The sequence below is a fragment of the Myxine glutinosa genome, chromosome 9, assembly GCF_964187855.1.
Source record: "Myxine glutinosa chromosome 9, kmMyxGlut1.1, whole genome shotgun sequence".
Taxonomy (NCBI): Eukaryota; Metazoa; Chordata; class Myxini; order Myxiniformes; family Myxinidae; genus Myxine; species Myxine glutinosa.
The window spans coordinates 67,687,239-67,706,521 of NC_136269.1; the positions used below are offsets into that span (position 1 = coordinate 67,687,239).

The 19,283-nt window shown below is 43.2% G+C and overlaps 1 protein-coding gene across 1 annotated transcript in view; it reads left to right on the forward strand.

The window, feature by feature from the left end:
* ABCC4 (ATP binding cassette subfamily C member 4 (PEL blood group)) overlaps positions 1-19,283 on the forward strand; it is a 157,296-nt gene that overhangs the window by 77,010 nt on the left and 61,003 nt on the right. Inside the window, exons 10-13 of the mRNA XM_078784419.1 lie at positions 484-624; positions 7,277-7,314; positions 11,987-12,141; positions 16,133-16,279. Of these exons, the coding sequence (XP_078640545.1) occupies positions 484-624; positions 7,277-7,314; positions 11,987-12,141; positions 16,133-16,279 (481 nt within the window). The remainder of the gene's footprint in view (positions 1-483; positions 625-7,276; positions 7,315-11,986; positions 12,142-16,132; positions 16,280-19,283) is intronic.

Below are 19,283 nucleotides of genomic sequence, written 5' to 3' on the forward strand. Positions count from 1 at the left end.
AGGCCCTTCACTTTCCCACTTGTCGTGGCCTTCCCTCCCTCACCTGCCACCTGTTGTGTCCTTCCCTCTATCACCTGTCATTTGTCTCGGCCTTCCATCTAGCACCTGTAATGTCCTTCCCTCTCGCTCTTGTCACATGCCATGGCCTTCTCTTTCACACCTGCTGCCTGTCACACACTTTCCTCTCGCAACCACTGCCTCTTATGGTCTTCCTTCTCCTACCTGCTGCCTGTCACACATGGCCTTCACTCTCCCACCCACTGCCCCTCGTGACCTTCCCTTTTACACCCATCATAACTCGCCCGCCACAAAAGCTCTCCCATACACCACCTCTCCACTTTCTAACACCAGCTGGGTCTCGCTGCCTTCGCTCTTCCCACTCACTGCCTTTCGCCACCTTTGTTCTCCAACCCACCATCTCTCGCCGCCTTATCTCTCCATTTCATCTCCAGTTGCTTAATTTGGAATTCCTTCCTATTCTAGATGGAGCCAAGTGATCCACAAGCAACTGAAGAGGATCGCGGGGAAGGTTCCGTTGGCATGAAGGTTTACATCCGTTACCTTAGAGCAGGAGTAGGCTGGTTTTTTTTGTTCATAGTCGTCCTGATGAACATCGCTGCACAGGTCAGATGCAAGCATTTAAGCGTGGTTGCTATGCACGTTTGGTTGTGCTAACTTACCTGAAATGATAAATATGATTTTGCATATCTTGTTTGTAACGATCACATAAATAAGAAATTGTTTGACCCAAAACAAATTTGAAACTAACAATGGCCCTTCAGTCCAAAATGCTTGCTGCACATCGCCACCCCAGCAAGACAAACCAGGGGGAAAACGAGGACAGATTTTTTTTTGTTTTAAACGATTAATTAAAATGCCAACATAATGTACCCAGGAAAGAGGATCCGGCAGACTGCTTTATTCCCAAAAATCCATATTTATACCACATGATTTTTCCTCTTTAAGAAGTTGAGCAAACAGAATAAATATCGATCCACATTTCCTCTTTCTACTCCCCTATCCCCTCTCTCATTCCTTCCTGCATGTTCGATGCTTGCTTTTTCCTTCCCCCTCCCCTCTCATTATTCCTAATAACTTCTCATCTTTTTTATTTCACTTTTGCCCCCAACCTTCACCTCCTTTCCAAGTTATCTTTTTCGTTAGAATATCTAAGTTATCTAGTTATGTAAAGTTCATGACATTCATGATCAGATTTCTCCAAACATCCTGATCCTGCACTGCTTCCTGAAGCTCTGACAGAGACAGCTTGGTTGCAGCCTTTACCCATCCATCCTGCACATGCAAGGTCTGCCGCTTCCTCTTCTTCCCTCAACCGCACCCATAATGGTCAACTTCTCCAGACTTTCCTTTTATGCACCCAAAATGTGCCCAAAGTATGTCCTGTTTCTGTTTTAGCATCAGCACTTCTAATGTGCATGGTGGTCTAATTTCTTCAAGCACTTTGTTTTGGTGTTGGGCTAGCGGCTAGGGTGCCGGCTTAGGATCCTAGGATCCTCGGTTCGAATCCCGGTCGATCGCTGAATTAACGCCAGGGGGGTTGACTCAGCCTGGTCATCCTTCCGAGGTCGGCTAATTGAGTACCAGTTCACTGGTAATTCCCTGTTTGTCGTTAAAGGCGGCAAAAAGGGTTGGCGTCAGGAAGGGCATCCGGCCGTAAAACATTGCTTCAAAAAGGGGACCAAAAAACAACAACAACCACGGTTCCCGAAAAAGGCCAACCCCTGCTTGCGGGGAAAAATGGCCTCTAAAGGTGCTTATATATACTTTGTTTGTTCTTCTTGCAGTCCATGGAATTTTAAATACTTATCTCCAACATGAGACTCAAAAACTGTCAATCTTCTTCCTTTCTATCTTTTTCACTGTCCATGACTCACATGCTTTACCCATCCATCCAAGTCTGTCGTGCCAGCGATTACAGTTGGTCGTGATGGAATGATAATGTTTACCCGAACGGAGAAGTTCAAAAATGTTGTACTCTGGGTGGAAATCGTCTCGGATGACAGCTTTCGCCAAATTGTTTGTCACATCTTTGCCTTTCCAGGTGTTTGTCAATCCTGACATTGCTCTTCTCCCCAATGCAAACCTTCTATTAATTTCTCCTCACCATTCACCACTCGGTTCAATCTTCGAACTCGGGAAGATGAAACTTTCCGCGATTTCCATGTAATGATTCTGAATCCGAATCCCAATCTGAACACATCAATCTTCTCTGTTGACAAGATTCAAGTTGTTGGTGGATATAAAGACCACCTTTTTCACTTTCCTTCTTCACTATCTGCAGCAGTTTCATCATGCCAGCTTTACTTTCTGCCGACAGAGTGGAATCATTATTATATATTAGATTGTTGAGACATCTTCCACTAATCCTGAGTCCAGCCTCTATGTCATCCAAGTTTGATTTCATCATGATGTACTCATTCTACAGCTTGAACAAGTAAGGGGTGTGAATGTACCCCTGTCTAACTCTTTTTCCAATCTCAAACCATTCTGTCTCTCCATACTCCATTCTTACTGTAGCTTCTTCTTTAGTCTACGAACTTTACATGATTCTTATCAGACATATCAGGTGCTCCAACATCCCTATGTCTCTCATCAAAGGATCATCCACCACAATTCACAATTCATGATCAACATATTTTTGAAGTCTTTGCTATAATCTCTAAGGTACACCTTCCTATTGTATTCCTTTGCTTTTTCCATGTTCCACCTCGTAGTTTCAATTTGATCTCTAGTACCTCTTCCTCTTCTATAATCTGCTTGCTCAATGAGCATTTCTCACTTAATGAAGTATCTATTCTGTGTTATACCTGGTGTTGGCCTAATGGTTAGGGCAGGGGGCTTGGGATCCCAAGGTCCTGAGTTAGAATCCCATTCAGCTGTTGAATTAATACCAGTTGGGGTTGACTCAGCCTGTCATCCTTCCGTTTGCTGCTATAACAGCCTCCACTTTTCTGGGAAGGCTTTCCACTAGATGTTGGAACATTGCTGCGGGGATTTGCTTCCATTCAGCCACAAGAACATTAGTGAGGTCGGGCACTAATGTTGGGTGATTAGGCCTGGCTCACTGTCGGCGTTCCAATTCATCCCAAAGGTGTTCAATGTGCAGGTTGAGGTCAGGGCTCTGTGCAGGCCAGTCAAGTTCTTCCACACCGATCTCGGCAAACCATTTCTGTGTGGACCTCGCTTTGTGTACGGGGGCATTGCCATGCTGAAACAGGAAAGGGCCTTCCCCAAACTGTTGCCACAAAGTTGAAAGCACACAATCGTCTAGAATGTCATTGTATGCTGTAGCGTTAAGATTTCCCTTCAATGGAACTAAAGGGCCTATACTAGCCCGAACCATGAACAACAGCCCCAGACCATTATTCTTCCTCCACCAAACTTTACAGTTGGCACTATGCATTCAGGCAGTTGCGTTCTCCTGGCATCTGCCAAACCCAGATTCGTCCGCTGGACTGCCAGATAGTGGAGTGTGATTCATCACTCCAGAGAACACGTTTCCACTGCTCCAGAGTCCAATGGCGGTGAGCTTTACACCACTCCAGCCAACGCTTGGCATTGCGCATGGTGATCTTAGGCTTGTGTGCGGCTGCTCAGCCATGGAAACCCATTTCATGAAGCTCCCGACAAACAGTTGTTGTGCTCACGTTGCTTCCAGAGGCAGTTTGGAACTCGGTAGTGAGTTTTGCAACCGAGGACAGACGTTGTTTATGTGCTTCAGCACTCGGCGGTCACATTCTGTGAGCTTGTGTGGCCTACCACTTTGCGGCTGAGCTGTTGTTTCTCCTAGACATTTCCACTTCACAATAACAGCACTTACAGTTAACCGGGGCAGCTCTAGCAGGGCAGAAATTTGACCAACTGACTTGTTGGAAAGGTGGCATCCTCTGATGGTGCCACGTTGAATGTCATTGAGCTCTTCAGTACGGCTCATTCTACTGCCAATGTTTGTCTATGGAGATTGCATGGCTGTGTGCTTGATTATATATACAATCCTGCTTCACTGTCTGCTTCCACCTTTTAGGCCATACAATCCTGCTTCACTGACTGCTTTCACCTTTTAGGCCATGCCAGATCTGTGTATGGAGAGGTCTTAACATTTTGATTGCCTCCTTCCAAACTTCCTTGAAGAGTTATATTGGATTTTCATCTGCAACTCGTGTTTTTCCATTTGCCAGCTCTTTCAGAGATTTACGTACCTCACATTCTATCACTATTGGTTCTTGCTCATATTATCTTCCTTCCAAGGTTGCCATCATATTGCTATATTATTTGTATAGAGTTTCCATATAGTTCTTACATCTTTCTTTCATCTGTGTTTCTTTTGTCAGATATTTTTCTATTCTACTCTTAAGTACCTTGACCTCAATTCTAACCATAAACTTTCCTCTGTGATCTCTCTGATCTTTTTTTTTCATCTTTTGTTTTCACCACTCCATTGTCACTTTTTATCTCTTTGCATGCCTTTTGAAATATTTCTTTTTGTCTTTCTTAGCTTGTTGGAAGTCGGCATTTGGCCGCTTATTGTCCTCTCTTGATGGGCCTTTGGTTTTCATCACTCTCTTTTTGTCTGCAATATTTATTGCCTCTTCTGACAGCCATTTAGCTTTTTTCTGCTTGCTTTCGGGATGTTTTGGCTTCTTTTTCCACAGTCTTCAACCTCTTGCCACAATTTGTCTGACATTCCAAGTCTAGCTCTCCAAAAGGTTTTTTTTTTAAATCTTTATTGCATATTGTTACCCCCACCACCTAAGGTGGATGGAGGTTATGTTTTCACCTCTGTCTGTTTGTCTGTCTATGAGCAGGAGATCTCAAAAAGTTATGGACGGATTCGGACAAATTTGGTGGACACGTTGGGTGTATGGCAATGATGAATTGATTAGATTTCGGTGAAGATCCGGATATGGATCCGGATAGGAGATTTTTTAAATTTTCCAAGTGATTCATCATGCACCATTGAGAGATAGGGCCAACAACTATATTTAGCACGATATTTCTAAAAGTTGTGGACAGATTATGACAAAAGTAGGTGGATATGTTGGGTAGGTGACGAGAATAAGCAGATCAGATTTTGGTTCATGTCCGAATCCAGACCTGGGCTATCCGTGGGATACAAAACATAAACTGTTCAGCCTGGTGGAGGTGTGTGTTCTACCCAGTGCCGTTCTAGTTACCCTCGGCAGAGGAGAGGGTATTGCATTCGAGTCTGTTTGTTACTTGCCGGAATAGATTCCGGCAAGTATGTTGGTTGGTTGGTTTGTCTGTCTGTCTGTCTGTCTGTTTGTGCGCAGTACTACGTCTACATCGTTGCACATAGAATCGCCATAATTTACACACATATTTGTCTTGCCCTGGAATAGACTGTGCCCGATTTTTAACTCTCTAGGCCCAAGGTCAAGCTCAAGGTCACCCAAAACGTGAAATCAGGGGGGTCGAGTCTTCATTTAAAATATATTTCATACCACTATAACTCTAAAAGTTCAAGAGATATGCATACACTTACTGTTACTGACATATAGGAAGTCACATACGACATTTCATTTGGCACCATGACCTTTGACCTTGAGTGACCTTGAAAGGTCAAACTCAAGGTCAAAAATTGTTTTTTTTACGAATAACTCTGTCAAACTTATCCGATTCCCTTCTAACCAACACCCCTGAAAAAAAAGTACATTCCGGCAAGTCCTCGGTCTCTGACCGATGTCTAGTCTGTTTGTTTGTTTGTCCGCACAGAATAAATATGATTATCTCTGCAACCGTTGGTCCGATTGACAGGAAATTTTCACCATCGGTGAAACTCCACCTGTATAATTTTTTCATGATAATTATGACGTCATAAGTCACGTGGTTCGGCCTCCATCTTGGAAAAATCGAAAAACTTTGCACCTCTATATCTCGGAAAGCGCTGAATAGAAAAAATTGAGACATGGCTCATTGTAAAGAACTCTCCATGGGGAATAAAATATGTTCATGATGATGTCATAGGTGCCTCCATTATGACGTCATATTTCGACAAGTACAAAACTTCATCCTATCAAGATGTAATTTATTGAGCATCATGTCGGCATAAACTGGTGGAGAAAAAAAATGATGACATCATCGGTCACGTGGTTCGGCCGCATTATTTGTTTTAACACAAAAGCCTTAAAAACCACAGAAAATACATCCTGGCGAGGGTTTGCAATCTCCGATTGCTCTTTCTTGTTTAGATATGTTTTCAAGGTCATATCTGGTCATAGTTGCTATTTATTTATTTTTTCACCTTTCTCAGTTTATCTTGTAGCTATGCCATAATGAGTTCATGATCTGCCCCCACAGTCCTACAATGTCATGTGTAGTGAGCCCCTAATGAAAATTGACAGACATAGTGGAGTTTTCTTTCCCTGGTGTCTGTGAGCTTGGTAATTGTCAATGGTGCCGAATTTCGATTGGTGTTCAAAAACCCCAAAAAGACGCTTTCTTTATGCATTTAGTAATGTATGCTTCTTGTAAAAATGAACAAGTGATTAAACGGATATTTGTTAATTAATATTTAATAAAACCCACATCAGCCTGTTTCATATTTCCATCTGATCCCATGACTCATGATGTTAGGATCCCATATGATTTGTTGATACTGTGTGCCCATTGTCAATAATGTTGTAATTCTTTTAAAATTACACTGACGCCTCCTCATATCCTTGTCTTGCATATGAAAATACAAGCCCCATCTTCGATCAATGAGCCTTTGATGAAGATACTTTATTTTGAAAATGTTTTCTCCAAGAGGAAAATGGGATTGACAGAATCTCTCAGAGGTTGAGCACTCACATTGAGCTGTCTAGTCTGGATTTTATCCCCGAGCCTACAATAAATAAAAGTTTCAGGAAGAGCATTGTTGCATCTTCGGGTATGCAGTCCTTCGATAGAACGTTAAGACGTTTGTCGTGCCTATTGACATCCTCTATCAGTCTAGTAGACTTATTTTAACATCCCATGGTACCTTTCAAAAGGAGTAGACCATTGAGTGCTGGCACCCTAGCCAATTTTTTTAATACCTGCTCCATCTAACAGGACTCTGTGATTGAGTGAGTAGTAACCTATTCAGTGTTGGATCTCAGAAGGAAACATTCTTGACAACTCGTGGGATAACCTCAACTCGTTAAGCTTAATGTGATGATAAGAAAAACAATTCCTTTGCTCGAACATTTCTCAAATTTTCTGTTTACACTCACCACTCCCATCCCCTTCGCCCCCACCCTGTCTCCATTTGCAGGTTCTCTACGCACTTCAGGACTGGTGGCTTTCTTTTTGGTAAGAATATAAATACCTTGCATTTACACAGTCTATGCAAGTGTATTTATAATCATCATTATTTTTCTCATTCATATTTGACCTCATGTATACATCATATGATCAGACACTTTTTATTTTCCAGATTACAAATTTAATGTGCTGTATTTGTAATACATAAGGTCTGTCAGGATGGTGCAAAGATAGTGCAATTACCTTTGAGCTGTCAAGTCTGGGTTTGATTCCCGATCGAAATATATGCTGTCCCATTGGTACTTTGGTACTTTGCAGAGTACCAACAGCCCTAAGTACCATTGGTACTGTCGTGGAAGTGTAGGTGAGACTCAAGACGCCAATGGTCGGAAACAGGTTTTACAAAAGGTCATGACTTTATTAACTGGTTGTTCACGTTCATTCCAATACCAAATAACTACCGTTTAACTCAATGGACCAGGTCACTCTATCCGCATGGTCCTTCTTGTTCGGCCGATGTTCCTCCGCCATTCCCGTCCTCCTTCCTCCCGTCGGGCAGAGGTTCTGATGATGAGTGCTCCTTGACTCCAAGTCTCTTCTGTTTATATGGGCAAGCTTCCGTTAATCCTCTGTGCGCTGAAATCGTAATCCCTTCTCCGCTGCTTCTAATCCGTTCTCCGCAAACGTTACTCGGTCGCCTCACTGGCACCAGCTCGCTCCCCTCCTGCTGCGAGTTCCATTTACCAAACAATAGGGGGGTGCTCCAGCCTGGGGCTGTGACCAGGTGGACAAGAGATTACCATGTTCATGCACATTCCTGATATTCATTTACGAAATCGTCTATCTGCTTCGTTACTAGTCCCAATCAATGAGTTACATTTCCACAGTACTTTGCAGACCTCACAATTCACCGCAACGTGCAGCGTCTCTCGAATGGATATTAGGCACTGAGGGACCCATGTGCCAGCATTAGCTGATGGACATTAAATATCCCATGGTGGCCTTCATAAAGAGTGGGCGAGTCATCGCCGACACCCTGGCTAAAATTCCAAATTGCTAGCCCCTTCCATCTAGTGTCAGGCCTGGCCAGAAGAGCTATCACATGGAAGAAATGTCAGACACAAATGATGCACGCACATGCAGACCGAGACACCAGACAACACAATACTTGACTTTTAATATGAGAGAAACACAACTGTTAACCTTCGGGGAAGGAACTTCCCAGCATGCTCTGGTTGAATTGACACCATCTACTGACATCGTTTTTCTCTTTACAGTTATGGAGGCTTTTGTTGTTTAAAAGAGGATGGATGAAATCAACAGGATGTCGATTGAGGTATGCTAGAGGAAGCAAGGAGAACCAGACGTTTGGGTTGTTAGCCCTTCATCGGAGCAAAAGAGTGAGAAGGTATACGGTTAAGGGTTGAAAATGGGGGTGATAGTGGGGTCAGGGGTCAGGGAACACGTGGGAGTGAGAAGGACTGATTCGGACAGGGTGGGTCATGTTCAGGGGTAAAAGGTCAAGGAGACTGGGAAAAAAGTGGGACTAATAGGGTAAAAACAAAAAGTGCCAGAATATTAGATGAATAAACTAAAAGCAACTTTGAAAAGTGATACAAATAAAAATAATAAAATAAAACAAAACAAAATTTAAAATAATAATACAATAGCAAAATAGTACATAAAATATGTAAATTATATCAATTTAAAAATAATAATCATACTATAATTTGCGAAGTGTCTGTTAGTGTGTGTGTTTGTATGTTTGTTTTTTTAATGGTGATTTTACTCGGGGTGTACACAGGAATCTTCAGCAGTAAAAAATGTTCCTAGTTCAGTGGTGTCAGGGTGAGGGGAGAACCCCAATACGTCACTTTCAGAATGACAAATGAATGCTAAATGAGGCCTGTTGCGCATGCACTATGTGTGTGTTTATCGTGATTCGGTTTGGCGCGACGGGCACTTTTTACCTGCCGTTGCTGTGATTCAAATCTTCTTTTAAACACGTTTTTCAGCATTTTTTTTTTGTATACAAAGTCGAGGCTCATGTAAGAGCTAACACATTTAACACAAAAAGCATAAACGGACACATGAAAACATATAATAAAGGGAGCGGAAGACAAGAGGGGGAGAGAAAGGGAAGCACACAAGCACAATAAGAGTAGAGAACGGTAGATCTGTGGAAGGGAGAGGGCGGAGGGTGGGGGGAGGGAAAGAGGTACACAGTCTATAACAAATTGACACTACCAGGAATTTCAGGAAAGAAGTCGGAGATTGAAAGATGTGGATTTGGGGTGTATTAACGGGGTAGAACAGATCAAGATTTTGGTTGGGGGAAGATAAGAGATGGTGGTGAACAGCTGTTTTAAAGACCTGGAGGGATGAGAGGGATTGAAGAGAATGAGGGAGTTTGTTACAGAGGTGGGAAAAAAGAGGAATGAAAGAGTGAATGTGAGCAGAGAGTCTTGATTTTGGTAGTTTCACCAGAGGAGGGTTTCTGGCAGATCTTGTGTGTCCTGAAGGAATATTCGGGGGACAGAGCACAGACAGAGCTGGGGGAGCTAGGCCGGAGAGCAGAAGATAGAAAGACCACCAACCTTCCTGCGGTGAGCGAGTGAAAGGCTCTCAGAATCAGCTTCATCGCAGGAGATACCAATGATTCTGAAAGCTTTGGTTTCTACAGCGTGAAGCCGAGCTAGGTGTGAGGCAGGTGCACCAACCCAGAGGGGAGAGCAGTACTCCTTCTAGCTGCGGATGAAAGCCTTGTATGTCGTGAGGAACTCAGAAGTGCCAAGGAAGGACTTCGCATGACGGAGGATGCCCAGTCGGCGACTGGCTTTGCATGCCAGCTTGAAAATGTGGTTTTCCCAGGAAAGATCATGGCAGATCCAAAAGACCCAAAAGCTTGAGTGACAGAATTTTAAACAAGAATGGCAATTTCAAAATGGATAACCACAATTATTCTGTTCCTAAATACAAATGAGACTTACAGGAATATAAGAACATGCGAAATATCCATGGATGATAGGAGTTGGGTATGTACCATTTCCGTTAATCCAATTAGCTACCAACCACACAGTACTAACTGAACAAAATAACATCAGGAAAAGTCTGGCCTGCTCCACCTGCTACATCGATGGAGAGGATACCACCTTCTCTGCCATCTAATTTACTTTTTATGGCTTCAAAGGCAAATTGCTGCTCTGTTGGGGAGTTAAGAAACTCAGGTGGACAAAGGGCAATGATGTTGTAAGCGTTCGTTGAAGAAGTCATCCACTGTAGGATCCAGAAAGCATGATGGTGACTGGGTACCTGCAGCGTTGGTTCGACACTCAATCCATTCATTGTCCTCCTCAAGTAAATTTAGCCACTGCCAAGCATGCTTGAAGGTCTCACAGACATATCTGTTGATTGTCTGCAGACCATTGAAGCTCATAGCACCGGCCTTGCGACAAAAAATAAGACGCCATTCGAAGATTTCTCCTTGGCTCGGGTGGACAGTGTAAACTCTATCTACTGACTGTTGCTTACTTGCCACAGCCAACATTTGCATTCCTTCTGCCAGGTGAAGTGCAGAGGGATATCGCAATAGAGGATGTTCTGGCTCGTGGATAAAGGTGGATAGCTTGGTATGTGCGGGTGTGACCAACGTTGGATTTGGATTGACAGGATTGAATGTGATGCACTGCTCCTTATACAAATGAACAGAAAGTGTTTCGACTGCCAGGTAGCTGTCTTATGTCGAAAACCTGAAGATTATCCAGGCTGATTCTGATGCTTCAATAAAGCGACACTGCTCATATAATTTGATCCTAACTTCGCTTTCATCCATCACGACGCTGACGACATCAACACCTGCCTCAAAGCTGATTGTGTCCTTGTCAACACCTTTAAAGATGTATTTATAAAGGTATTTGACGGCTTTTATTGAGGCACAATATTTAACATTGATGTGGGCGTGATACTTCAGTAGGAGCCATGAATGAAGGCATGATGCTTCGAATGTTTGTTAGCCCTTTCCTGCCAGATGCACTAACTACAGCTGTATGATCTCCGTCAGCTGGACTTTGACATCTATAAGTTGGGTAAGAATCATCCCCAAGTTGTGTTGTTAGGCAAAAATCTTTAGGGAAGTTCTTCGGACAGACTCCGTCAACCAATACCATACATTTGACGCTGACGACTTTGTCGGTCCACGTGTGCTCTTCACCATCAAGAATCAATAGCAAATGGGCATGAGGCTTTTGAAACTCGCCGGTATAGAGTATACGTGAAGTTAATTTTTTTTGTGTCACATCACAAAATTGCTTTAATATTTTGCCACTTCTTGGTTTTTATTTTATTTTTATTTTCACTTTTCTCCCAGTCCCCTTGAGTTTTAATACCTGAAGCCGATTTACCATACTGACAAAATCGGTAATTCTCATCCCCACGTACACCATATCCCCTGACCTGTTCTGACTCATTTCCTCTCGATATCAAGCCTAGCCCCAATCCCTTCCCTCTCTTTTGCTCCGATGAAGGGGAGCTAACGCCTGAAACATCAGTTTCTCCTTGCTTCCGAATGGGATTAGCATAACTCAATCGCTGTCCTGCTGCTTTCATACATTGTTGTGCATGTCTACTTCTTCTTTCTTCTTTTTTAAGCTAGATCTAATCCCCCTCCCCCTCTCCCCTATCCACTCCACCTCCCCAACCTTATTTATTCATTGCTTTTCAGGGCTGATTCTGTTGCATCAACAGCGACTACAAATACCCCTGCTACAACAACTTCTTCACAACTGACCTCCCCTTCCTCCACGCTTTCCAGCACAACACATTCTTCCCAGCAGGGGCCAATGTATTCAACGAACTTCTATATTGCTGTTTACACTGGTGAGCTCTTGAATTTCCAAGCCTGTTTTTCTTGGAAATTTCAAATTGCCAAGAAACTGCTGTCCAAGACTGGTGTTGATATATTGTTTGCCAATCCGTAGAACACCGCTCCGTTGTAGATGGTGGTCAGTGGTAATTCCTTGTGGAAATCTCCATAGCTCTCTGTGTCTCTCTCACTGCTGGCATGTTGTGTTGTGCATATGAGGCATTCAGCTCACTTTACTTCATGGGGCCTGTCATTATGTGGTATCAGCTAATTCACAGGTTGCCCTACAAGTTCTGCATTTTAAAACGAATTAGGAGAAATAACCTCATAGAGTGGGTCCCAGTGTCCGGCCATTCATCCCTACGTACGTCCATTAAGATTTGACTGAAACATTTTCTCACAAACTACCTGATCAATATGTACCAACTTTGGTAGGACAGCAAGGTCTCATGGGGTTGTACCCCACATCTGGCTGTGCCCCATATAAAGGGGCAAGAAGGAGAGTTTTGCTCCAAATATTGGTATTTCATTCAAACATCTTCTTCGCAGAAACCGACAAACAGATCCAGACTAAACTCGCCAAGAGGCATCGGTACCATGCCGTAACCTTACGTTGTGATAACCTTAAGATAACCTTAAGTTCTTAAGTAACCTTAAGAACACCTGGCTTTTAAACTCTCTGGTCACACACAGTCAGTCATGGCTGTTGTCTACCGCCCTCCCAAACCACACCCATCATTCCTGTCTGACTTCTCCTACTTTCTGACCCAGCTATGTTCCCTCTCCCCCTCAATCCTCAATCCTCCTCCTTGGTGATTTCAATATCCACATGGACTCCACTGACTCCACGCTAACCACTGACTTCACTGATTTACTCACCTGCTTTAACCTCACTCAACATGTCAACTTTCCTACCCATAACCGTGGTCACATTTTGGACCTTGTCTGCTCTACTGGACTAATTTTGCACCATCTCTCTGGCTCCGACCTCACTCTCTCTGACCACCTAGCCATCACTCTGACCATCAACATCCCCACCCCAGCACCAAGGCATTATCGCACTATCAACTTCCGTAAGCTAAACGCTCTTTCACCTACCTCATTCTCATCGACCCTCTCTGAAAAAATGTCCACTTCTCCCTTCGTTGACCTCCACACCCCTTCTGACCTCACTGACTACTACAACCACACTCTCTCCTCCTGCCTTGACCAACTTGCGCCTATAAAAACCAAAACAGTTTCTTTCACCCATTCTGCTCCCTGGTTTACCCCTGAACTCCGCCTGATGAAAACTCGTGCTCGCCAACTTGAAAGACTCCGCAATAAAACAGGTCTCACAGTTCACTCCCAGGCCTACAAGGACCACATACAACACTATAAAGATGCCCTCTCCCACGCCCGCTCCGCCTACTACTCTCAAATTATCCACTCTGGCTCCGGAAACCCAAAAGCACTCTTCTCTACAATAAACAAACTCCTCAGCCCCCTGAACACCACCACCCAGTCATTCACAATAGACAACTGCATCTCCTTCCTTTCTGTCTTCCAACGCAAAATTGAAAACATCTACAACAGCTTGACCAACGCCGCATCCGCTCCCCCTCAAACCACCTGCCCCCCCTTATCCTGCCATCCCCTGTCTCAATTCTCCCCAGTCTCCCCTACTGACCTCTCTGAACTCATCGGAATGAAAACTGCCACCTGCACTCTTGACCCCATCCCCTCCAGCTTTGTCAAGGCCTCCCTTCCTGCTCTCTCTCCACTTATCATTGCAACAATAAACTCCTCCCTGTCTACAGGCATCGTCCCACCATCCCTCAAAATTGCTGCTGTTACCCCCATTCTGAAAAAACCTGGACTAAACCCTGACACCCTAAATAACTTCAGACCCATCTCCAACCTACCCTTTCTGTCAAAGGTTTTGGAACGCGCTGTAGCCACTCAACTCAAACATCACCTCTCTGCCAATAACCTGTATGAAACATTCCAATCCGGATTCCGCTCCAACCACAGTACTGAAACTGCTCTCCTCAAAATCACCAACGACCTTCTTCTCTCCTCTGACGCTGGCAACCTCAACATTCTCATCCTCCTCGACCTCAGCGCCGCCTTTGACACCATCGATCACACCATCCTCCTCACCCGACTTGAAACCGTCTGGACTACTGCAATAGCCTCCTTTATGGTTCACCCTCAACAATCACCAATAAACTCCAATACATTCAGAACTCCGCTGCCCGTCTACTCACCCATTCCCGGACCCGTGACCACATCACCCCCGTCCTTTACAAGCTTCACTGGCTCCCCATATCCCAGAGAATCCAGTACAAAATCCCCCTCTTGACCTACAAAGCCCTCCATAACCTGGCCCCATCCTACCTGGCTGACCTCCTCTCCAGACACACTCCCACCTGCAACCTCCGCTCTGCTGGTACCAACCTCCTGACCCCCCCCCCCCCCCCCCATCCGGACCAAATTTAGATCCTGGGTGGACAGGGCCTTCTCCATCGCTGCTCCCACCCTCTGGAACTCGCTACCTCACACCATCAGAGACTCCTCCTCACTCACCACATTCAAAACATCACTCAAGACCCACCTGTTCAACACTGCATTCAACATTTAACCCACAGCATCTAACCCCCGACTATCTCCTCTCCTTCTCCCTCCTTTGTGCTTTGAATATTTCCCTATTGATTCTTCTTTTTTTGCAATTGTTTTTATGTTTTGCTATGCATTATGTTTTGCACTCTGTCAAAGCGTCTTTGGGCTTCCTGAAAAGCGCTATATAAAATAAATGCATTATTATTATTATTATTATTGTGCTCCTCATGGTCGTATCTCCCCTAGAAAGGGGGCTATGGGCCCCCTCCCTGAATCACTCATTTTCACTAAAACATCTTCTCCACAACTACGTGAGTGACATGGACCAAATTTGGTACAATGCATCAACTCACTAAGGTATCATGGGGCTGTGCTCCCCATCCAGATCTGCCCCTTTTTAAGTGGGGTGAAAGGGGGTTTGCCTGAAATATTGGTATTTCATTCAAAAATCTTCTCTGAAATTGACACCCAGATCCAGACCAAACTGACCATGTGGAATTCTGACCATGCCCTAACCTAAAGTTGTGCTCCCCATGGCCGTATCTCCCTCCCCTAATCCCTCATATTCACGAAAACATATTTTCCTCACCAACTACATCACCGATTATTATAGACCAAATTTGGTACAATACATCAGAACATGAAAGTCTCCTGGGGTTGTGCACTCAAATCCGGATCCGCCCCTTAAGAGGCTGAAAAGGGGGGTTTCGTCTCAAATCAGGTAATTTATTTTAAAATCTTCTCAGAAACCGTGGGCCCCCACGGGACTATTAATTTTTACACACTTTTATTTAACTTCATCTGAACTTTATTTGTTTGTCCCGTTTCAAATCTTTGAGCCGTTTGTTTGCTATGTTCCATACGTCCTAGAGCGCTGAAATTTGGCCCACGGTCCTCTTTTCTGGTACATTTTCATCTATCAAAATATAATAATAAAAAATTGGTTTATAACTTAAAAAATAAATAAAAGTGTATAGCCCTAAAACATGTTTTTTCGTTTACTTGTTATCTTGCCAACAATGGCTGAAGGCAGAAACCTGTTCAGAACATGCTCAACACTGATACTTAAAATACTGAGTTTCCACTTGGTGAAGTTGGTTTTCAAGAGACTGAGAAAGTTGATTTCTAAGTCGATCATTGATGAAGATCTAGAATAAAGTAGGTCCTAAGCCCCTACCTTGTTGGAACCCTATCATGAAAGCCTGAAAGATCATGAGAAAGGACATCATAAAGACCACCCGCTGTTTCTGAGACGTGAGATGAGACATCGATGTGAGCAGGTAGTCCTGAATACCAGATTAAGATGACTTGGATGTCCTCTTGTTTGTTGTTCAGGACATTCATCCACTGTTGCATCTTATCTTTGTAACAGTAACATTACGATTCTTTTTTTATTCTTTGCAGGTATTACAGGTGGTGTTGTAATTTGTGGAATGATTCGTTGCTTCATCTCATTTTTCATGATGGTTGCATCATCCAAGGAACTTCACAGACGCATGTTTGACGCTGTACTTCATGCTCCAATCACATTCTTTGACACTAACCCGATTGGTATGTTGTTGGTTGTATCTGTAATCTATCTATAATTCCAGTAATCTCTGTGTGTATGTTTGTATGTTTGTATGTTTGTATGTATGTATGTATGTATGTTTGTCTGTGACCGCTGTTTCTCGACAACTACCGGTCCGATATACTTGAAACTTGCCAGGTATATTGCTGGGGACCCGAGGATGTGCCTTTTCAAGGTTTGAAATTAATCGGACAAGTAGTTACCGAGCTATGGCGATTTCTTTACCAAACACCGCAAGCCGTTCGCTTTGGACCAAACCATTTCATGTAAATAGAGGGGGGGTTCTGTGGTCGTTGCGAATGGACCAAACCATTCATGTAAATAGAGGGGGGGGTTCTGTGGTCGTTACTGCCACGTGGTTTCAAAGTTTTTTTTTGTTGTTGTTGTTTGCACGCATGTTTTTTTGCACCCACGTACGGGCACGCCCTAGGATGTTTACACACACACACCCCTACACAAATGTTTTTTTTTTTTTTTTTTGGCAAGGAACGGGCACCCACGTACGGGCACGTCCTAGCTTATATATAGTACGGGCATGCCCTAGTATATATAATGCCACCATTTTTTCAGAGATGGCCATACGGATCTTCGACAAACTTTCAGAGGTTCATCAGTGAGTGTCGCGGAGTGTTTTATGCTAAAACAAACGAACTGTTTTGACATTTTTGACAAAAAAGTTTGATTTTGTTTTGGAATTTATTTTTAATAGCTATATAGTGCCTAAGCTTTTGTAGCTATGTAAAAGGTAACATTAAATGATCTTTGACCCCATTCCTTAGTGGGTGTTCGGATGTGTTTTAGACCTCCACAAAAAATAGGAAAAAAAACAATATTTGATTTTTTTCAAAATGTCAACAGGATTGACAACATCATTGAGCAATGCCAGTTTACTAGAAAAGTGAATTTGTTTATTATTTGTGAAATCCCGCAAGTGTATTGGTTGGTGTGGTCCAAGTATGTTGATCACTCTGGTTTGTGTGTTTGTGTTTGTCTGTCCGCTCACTTATACTTGCCTACAGGTCACAATTTTAAACCGATCGTCACGAAATTTTACCAAATGGTAGAGTTCGTGGTCCGACAAAATCCTATATATTTTTGGGGTCAAAAGGTCAACATAGGCCAAAGGTCAACCACTTTTTTCGAATTTCTAAAATCCTCAATTTTCATCTGATTGACTTGAAATTTGAATAGGATTTACATATCGGCTTACTGAATTCAATCACCAACTATTTTTGAGATCAGCATTGGCCAAAAGGTCAACATAGGCCAAAGGTCAACCAGTTTTTTTTGAATTTCTAAAATCCTCAATTTTCATCCAATTAACTTGAAATTTGAATAGGATTTACATATCTGCTTACTGAATTCAACCACCAACTATTTTTGAGATCAGCATGGGCCAAAGGTCAACCACTTTTTTCCTTATTTCTAGAATCCTCAATTTTAATCTGATTGACTTGAAATTTGAATAGGATTTTCATTTCAACTAACTGAATTCAACCACCAACTATTTTTGAGATCAGCATAGGCCAAAGGTCAACCACTTTATTTCAAATTTCTAAAATCCTCAATTTTAATCTGATTGACTTGAAATTTGAATAGGATTTTCATATCAGCTTACTGAAATCAACCACCAACTATTTTTTTTAGGTCAACATAGGCCAAAAGGTCAACATAGGCCACATTTCTAAAATTGTCAATTTTCATCTGATTAAATTAAACTTTGAAGACAATTTGCATATCAGGTCAGTGAATTCAACCACCAATTATTTTTGAAGTCAAAAGGATGCTCTACTGAGTGCCATTCTACTTTGTACGCTTTTGCCAAATGTCACTCTATGAGTGCTTTTTCATTCTGTCTGTTTGTCTGTCTCTCTGTTTGGTACTTACAAAATTGAAGATTCACAAGTACTGGATATTTGTTGGTCTGATCTGTTTGTCTGTCTGTTTCTTTGTCTGTTTGTTTGTATCTCAATCGCCAACAGGTCACATTTTTACTCCAATCTTCATGAAACGTCACCAACTGTTATATCTTGGGTCTATAGGGGTTTAACACTTCAACAACTCAGTTATATCTCACAATTCACCACCGACATCAAGCACATCAAAGGAAATGTGAACTCGGCGGCTGACGCTCTCACACATCGAGGTATTGGCATTGTCTTCTACCAGCAGACTGGCCATCAATTTCAATGCACATGCAGCAGCACAATGGGAGGGCACGGAGCTCCACTGTCTATATTCTCCAGTAGGATCACTTACATTTTGTGAGATACCACTGTTACGGATTCGTCACTTCCGTTGTTGTGGTTCTCATCCACTGTAAACATTTTTGGTTGCATGTACTATTATTGTTATCGTTTCGGTGAAATAGAGATAACTGTTTTCAAAAGGTAAAAAAAGTTACTGTTGTAAAAGAAACCGGAAACCGGATCGGGAACCGGACGACGACAAAGAAGAAGAAGAGAAAAGGAGGCGGAGCAAGTGAGGTCGGAGAAGGAGCCGAGCTGCTTGGAGGTCTGGAGCAAACGCTGGCGAACGGGGGTCACTAGCGAACTTTGGGGTTTCCTGGGAAAGGGATTCCTGCGACAGAGTTGTTATCGCTGTGACAGATAAACCTGCGTGACAGGTTTTGCGGTTGATTCCGAAGAGAATCATTGGAGTGCCGTTACGTCTCGAGAACGGACCGTTGGCCATTTTGCCTCGCGCCTCATTTCGCATCACTCCAGGTTTTTCACCTTGCTCCAACCATTTCAACGCATCCAGCCGTTAGCTTGGTTTGCATGTGTAACGTTGATTTTGAGGGGGAATTTGCGGTTCGCCGTGTGGGGAGCCGTTGAACATCCATACCCGAAGGTGTGATTTCCCAGTCGCCTCTTGAGGGTACCTTTGCCCATCTTTGGTAGTGTGACTGTCAACCGAACGAGATTCTGGTCTCGATACAACATCGTTCTGTCGATCACTGGAGCGTGGATCAACTTTGGTTTG